Genomic DNA, 6,472 nt, shown 5'->3' with positions numbered 1-6,472 from the left:
TGTTGGGGATGTACCAGGTGTTCCGTCTTGACCTGGCGTTCCGTCTTGTCCTGGTGTTCCATGTTGACCTGGTGTTCCGTTCGTCCCTGGAGATCCTTTGGTTCCTGGTGTTCCCTTTGTTCCCGGTGTACCTTGTTGACCCGGTTTCTTTGTAACAGGTGTTTTGGTAGTATAAGGTCTTTGGGTTCTTATGGTTTTGTTTGTTATGGGTTTTTTTGTGGTTGTTACTTTGCCACCCTTTGATACGTGCTTTTCTAAACAACCGATTGCTTTTAATATGTCTGTAAAAAGGTTAAAGTGGTAAATGAAAAAAAGAAGATGTTTTTAAACTGAGTAGCGTAAATTCGAAACTGCATTCCCATATTAAAAATGTACACTAACATTTATAACTAGCTTTTGTAAGCGACGCCGTCGGAAATACTTTCGAAAAACACATTTTTAGAAACACTGTTGCCTGCGACTTAGTGTTTATCGAAGTACTTAGTTTCCAAGTACTTTAGTTAATATAAATTACAGAAATTACATATCCCACGGGAACATAACATTTTTCGGATATCCCATGGGGTCCAGACTTTATATATGTTCTTTTCAAAAATATATGTTGAACAGTTGCAGTCTTATCGAGTATACATTAAAAAAAATCAAAACTAATTTATGTTGAGGATAGTCTAAACACAAACTTTTGTTTTTTATTTTTTAATTCCTCACGAAGTTTTTTAAGAAGAAAGCTAGTTCGCTTTATTCTTAAAAAAAGGGGGTACAAAAGGTTTTGCGTCTCATAAATTTATTTACCTGTCTCTTTCGTCACGATTTTCAACTTTTTAAGCGAATCTAAGAAACCTGAAAATAATAATAATTTTTATAAATAGTAAAATATTTAAAATTTGAATCTTAGGCGTACTAAAATAGGATTATTCCCAACCGTCACCACGCTCTATCCCCAGATGGGGACAGATGAAAATAAAATGCTTACTTTACCTTTCATTCCCAATATCACTAATTAGGTGACAGATGGAACCGTTAAAAAACAAGTTCCAACCAATCATCGCAAAAGGTGGGACGGATGAAAATTTTTGTTCGCATCTGTCCCCTCACGGGGACAGGCGTAATGACGGTTAGGTATAATGCCTAGAAGGTCAAAATTTAAATGTTCTAATGACATCAAAAGCGCTTGTCGTTGGTTGAAAATTATTGGAGCAACCAACCTTGCTTTTATTAGCTTGTAGTTTTTGCCTCTTTCTAGATTTATTCACCATCTAAGGTAAATAGTTTGAAAATAACCTAAAGCGTGTCAAAACTTTATGTTTTTTTTGAAATAAATATACTTTGACATCCCACATAAAGTTTACACTCTTTTATTATTAAAAAGAATAATAAATAAATATGTGTACGCTTTATGTTTAACTAGCTGTTCCCGTGCGGCTTCATCCGCATGAAAATATGAAAATTTTATTTTTTTATTTACAATTGTCAAATTACTTGATGTTTAACTTATGGTCTCTTTCCCACATTAGGGTCTTTATCTAAAATATTTACCCTCTAAGTTTAACGACGTGAAAATATATAGCCTAAAGCGTGACGTAAGTGTAGGACTTTTTACTAAAAAAAGAGTTATTCAAAAATATGGTGTAATTGCTGACATCTTAGGCAACAAAGAAGTGTGTGTTTACGCTTTATTATAATAGTATAGATATAGATTTTACCTGAAGTATTTGTGTATTTTTCCAAATTGAGTATGACCTCGTCTAATTCTGTAAAGAATAAATAACGGATAAAAATACACATAAAACACATATAACAACATAATTTAATATAAAAAAGTGTTTAAAAACATATACATTTAAAAATATAGACGAGTCATGAACAACATTTTTTCACCGGTAACTTCTTTGTAAGGTACTATGTTGTCAAGGTAAGTACCAAGTCATGTAATGACATTTTAAAAAAGTATAAAATCAGCTTATTAGGCGTTTATTTTAATATACTTAAATACTTACGGAAACGTTTGCTTATTGTAATCAAAACCTCGAAGAATTCGATGATATCTGAAAAAAAAACAGCACATAAGTAGCAGGTAAAACAAACATTATTTTAAAAAATACATATAATTGCTCGCGACTTCGTCCTTGTGAAATTAAAATTTAATCTATGCTACTCACAGATAAATTACCTTTCTATAGTGAAAGAATTTTTCAAATCGGCCCAGTAGTTTTTGAGTTATTTCAATACATATAATAATACAAATCTTTCCTCTTTATAATATAAGTATAGACTAAGTAAAATCTTACCAATTTCTACGATTATGTAGATCACACGAATACATTCGAAAAGACCTAAAAAGAAAGTAAAATTAGCAAACAAATATTATTTAAAAAAAACGATGGCTTTTTTTAACTTAGGGATCTTTGAAAGATTACTCAGCATTTTGGGGGGAAAGATGGATATGTCTTTTCTCTTCCCACTCTCTTTTTATTTTATTTGAAGGATTTTACGCAAAAACGGAATATACCAAATGCATGTCTTTGAGGTTGTCGCACACTAACCACTTTTCAATCGACTTCCAACTTGAGTTTAAAAATCGTCCCTTTTTTTTGTATTTTTGTTACTGACTTTCAGAACCTGATTGTCTGATTTATTTCTTTACAAGCATAATTTTTATAATAAAATACTTGATATTTTTAATTTTGGACAATATTGGACCAAAACATCCATTACAAGTCATATACAAAAAAATGCGAACGAATTGAAAACGTCCTTTTGGAAGTCGGTTAACTTATAAAGTCAAAATCAAAAAACACTTAAAAAAAATATATAGATTAGAAACAAAGCTTTTTCACTGGTAACTTCTTTGAAAGGTATAGTACCTTTCATATTTAGTCTCCTTGTATTGACGTTATAATTTTTTTTTTACATTTTACATTATAATAAACTTCATATTTTGTTATAAAACAAACTGTACAGTATCACAAAATAAAACCAACATTAAAATATTATTTAATGACATCTATCGGCAATTAATTTAAATAAGACATGTGGTTTCAAGGATATATCAATAGATGGCGTTAGTTACGTATAAAATCTCAAGTGAACTGTCAACTGTGGCCTCCATGTTTTTAAAATTTCTTTGAAAGGAATACTGAAACATTTAATGAAAGTTTTATTTTCTTTTTTTATTATATAAGTTGGCAAACGAGCAAGCCTGAATCTACTGAAATGGAAAGCGACCGCTGCATAACCATCTTCTATTACAGCGCTGCCTACCCTTCATTGACAGAGACGCACATAAAGAGGACATTTCCCTTTCCTATACATCTCAACTATCAAATCTACTTTTCTTTCCCTTTCCTATCAAGAAAAGGGTGGACAGGAAAAGGGACTAAAATCTCCGGTGGGATATTTTCAATACTTACGTTTTTTACTTGTTGTTTTTAAGAGAATAGTACTTGCTGCTCGAATATTAGTCGAGTTTGTAAACTTCATTATTGTTTCAATAAATATAACAAAGTTTACTTTAGTGTAAATTGTTAACTGCTCGAATATTACGAAAATATCTGAAAAAAAAACAATATACTTTAAATTAGCTGTTGCTTTCGACTTAATCTGCGTAAAATTAAAAAAATAATAAAAAACACAGCATATATGTGACAACGTAGCTTTTTAATGGTGAAAGAATTTTTGAAATTGTCCCAGTAGTTTTTGAGTTATTTCAATACTTAGAAAATATAAAAAATAAAAAATCTTTTCTCTTTATAATATTAGTATAAATATGACATATACAGAAACGTTAATTTTAAATATTTCTAATGTTATAAATATATTTGTCTGCAATACGCGAAGTCGGGGTAGTTCGCTAGTTTATGATATAAAACGTATTGGGTATCTTAATTGAACTAGCAATTATGGTTTGAGACATTATCTTACCCGTTTCCGATGTTAATGAAATTAAGACCTCCCATGCGCTTTGGATTGCTGCAAACAGAATAATCAGAGTTAATTAAAATAAAAAAAATATACATTTTTTTATATGAAAATTTAACATTGGTAGTGCCCGCTTTAACATGTTAGCACTGCAGGGCTCTACAATACCACGACCACACAGACAGGCGTGAAGTGGAAGCAATTCCGTGTACAGTCTGATGAGTGTGGTGCCGGAGGACTAATTTAAGTCCCTTTCTCTTTACCACCCTTTTCTTATAGAGGATGGGAAGGGGAAGTAGATTTGACGGAGGAGATACATAGGAAGAGGAAATATCCTCTTTATGTGCGTCTCCTCCTCCGTCAGATAAGAATAAGCAACGCATCTGCAGTTGCAGATGTCTATGGGCAGTCGCTTCGCCATTTTGGCGGATTCAAGTGACCGCTTGCTCGTTTGCCATCTTATGTTATAAAAAAAATCGTCAAAATTACTACCAAACACTACTTTATATATTTTTTTAATCTATTTTCAAAAGAAGTCGAAGTCTTGCTATTGGTTTGTAGTTTTTGTCTCTTTCTCGCAGAGCATTTTTTATCCAATTTACTTACCCCCTATTTTATTAATAATTATATGAGTATAGAATTGATAATTCTGCCAACTTACTTTCTGTTGCCGTGTACGTGATGATTTTTCTGAAGAAACCAATAATATCGTTGTATTTAGATTTTATTCTGATATCCCGTAAAATTTCCAACACCGTCACTGTAATACAAATCAAAATAAATTAAAAACTAACCTAGAAAGTAAAATGAGTAGAGATTAGGGTTGTAACGGAGGCCATTTTAACGGAAGCGGAAGCGAACGGAGTTATCATTTCTTGCGGATGCGAAAGTGGAGTTCATACATCATACATTTTACATTTCTCTTTATAGTTAAATAACTAGTATAAATAATGTAATGATTTACGAGAGGAAATATCATCATCAGCTCCTTATCCTACTCGCGTAGCGCAACAGCTTTTTGTCCTCCACATAACTCTATCATACGTCATCTCAGTCATCACTCCCTTCATCATGTCACCTTTTACACAATCCATCCATCTCTTTCTAGCTCTACCTTTACCGATGTACCTCCACACTCATAACGTTCTTGTAACAAAACATACAAGAAACAAATATAATGTTCGTAAGTTACGGGTTTCTTACCACGATTGAATTAGCTCCCGATATTTCGGCACAGTTGCATGCGCCATGATCACGGGCTGACTGAAGTGATGCGGTAGTGTGAAAAAAAACCGTATCTTACGAACATTTGTAAAAACCACGACAGTTTAAAGTTATACATACAAGAAACAATTTAAAACTCAGCTATTGGATAACTTTGCAGCCGAATAGATATCCTACGGTTCCGTTGTAACTTTGGTTTTTTATTTTTTTTTGTTATTTGAGAAAATAATATTGTAAAAGAAATAATTCAGCATATATTTAAGCAAGATAATGTATCATCATTAAAGGTATCTTTCGCTAAAAAACTTTTGGTAGTTTGGCAAAGTTATTTATATTATGTACATTTTAAGTTACTAGTTTCCGCCCGAGACTCCGCCCGCGTGGAAAAAAAGTGAGTAACCTATGTGTTCTTCCAGACTATCCTCTACATATAGATGTATAGACCAAATTTTTGGTTGACTATAGATGTATAGACCAAATTTTTGGTTGACTATAGATTATGACTGAATAGATGACTAAGACTATATATTGAATAGATGACTATGACTATATATTGAATACATGACTATGACTATATATTGAATAGATGACTATGACTATATATTGAATAGATGACTATGACTATATATTGAATACATGACTAAGACTGTATATTGAATAGATGACTATGACTATATATTGAATAGACCAAAATTGGTATAGACCAAATTTCATCGAAATCCGTTCAGTCGTTTAGCTACAAACTAACAAACATCCATCTAAACATTCGCATTTATAATATTAAAAAGATTAAAAAAAACTTACTCTTCTTGGTGGTAAATTTCTTTATGATGACACAAACTTCACCAATATGCTTGGTCTTTGTTAATTCAATAAGAACTAAGAGGAAAGTGATCGGATCTTTCTTAGTCGTGTTCACGACTTCGTTAACTTTACGTAGGAATGTTATCAGATCTGAAAACAACCAAGAAAATAATAAAAAAAATATTTACTGGAAAAAAAAAAAGCAAAAAAAATGGCCAGTATTGAGTACTTCCTTTTGGGAAGTCGTTCAAAAAAGATAATATAGATTTTACAATCTTTAATGTGTATTCATATTTTATTTAAAAACATGGATAGAATCTATAACTGTCTATACTATCAACAGTGGTAGTGCCCGCTTTAACATCTTAGCACTGCAGGGCTCTACAATACCACGACCACACAGAAGACAGGCGTCAAATGGAAGCAATTCCGTGTACAGTCTGATGAGTGTGGTGCCGGAGGACTAATTTAAGTCCCTTTCTCTTTACCACCCTTTTCTTATAAGGAGAGGGTGGGAACGGGAAGT

General features: G+C 32.1%; 1 protein-coding gene across 1 annotated transcript in view; it reads right to left on the bottom strand.

The window, feature by feature from the left end:
* Nucleotides 1-6,472, bottom strand: part of LOC106103565 (collagen alpha-5(IV) chain-like) — a 20,733-nt gene that overhangs the window by 6,106 nt on the left and 8,155 nt on the right. Inside the window, exons 15-23 of the mRNA XM_013283741.1 lie at nt 5,947-6,096; nt 4,580-4,678; nt 3,922-3,969; nt 3,411-3,551; nt 2,289-2,333; nt 1,998-2,045; nt 1,704-1,751; nt 793-840; nt 1-281 (exon numbers count right to left, since the gene is read on the bottom strand). Coding sequence (XP_013139195.1) covers nt 1-281; nt 793-840; nt 1,704-1,751; nt 1,998-2,045; nt 2,289-2,333; nt 3,411-3,551; nt 3,922-3,969; nt 4,580-4,678; nt 5,947-6,096 — 908 coding nt within the window. The remainder of the gene's footprint in view (nt 282-792; nt 841-1,703; nt 1,752-1,997; nt 2,046-2,288; nt 2,334-3,410; nt 3,552-3,921; nt 3,970-4,579; nt 4,679-5,946; nt 6,097-6,472) is intronic.

This window comes from Papilio polytes, unplaced genomic scaffold, assembly GCF_000836215.1.
Source record: "Papilio polytes unplaced genomic scaffold, Ppol_1.0 DF824493.1, whole genome shotgun sequence".
In the NCBI taxonomy this organism is placed as follows: domain Eukaryota; kingdom Metazoa; phylum Arthropoda; class Insecta; order Lepidoptera; family Papilionidae; genus Papilio; species Papilio polytes.
This window is presented reverse-complemented; position numbering and strand designations above follow the sequence as displayed.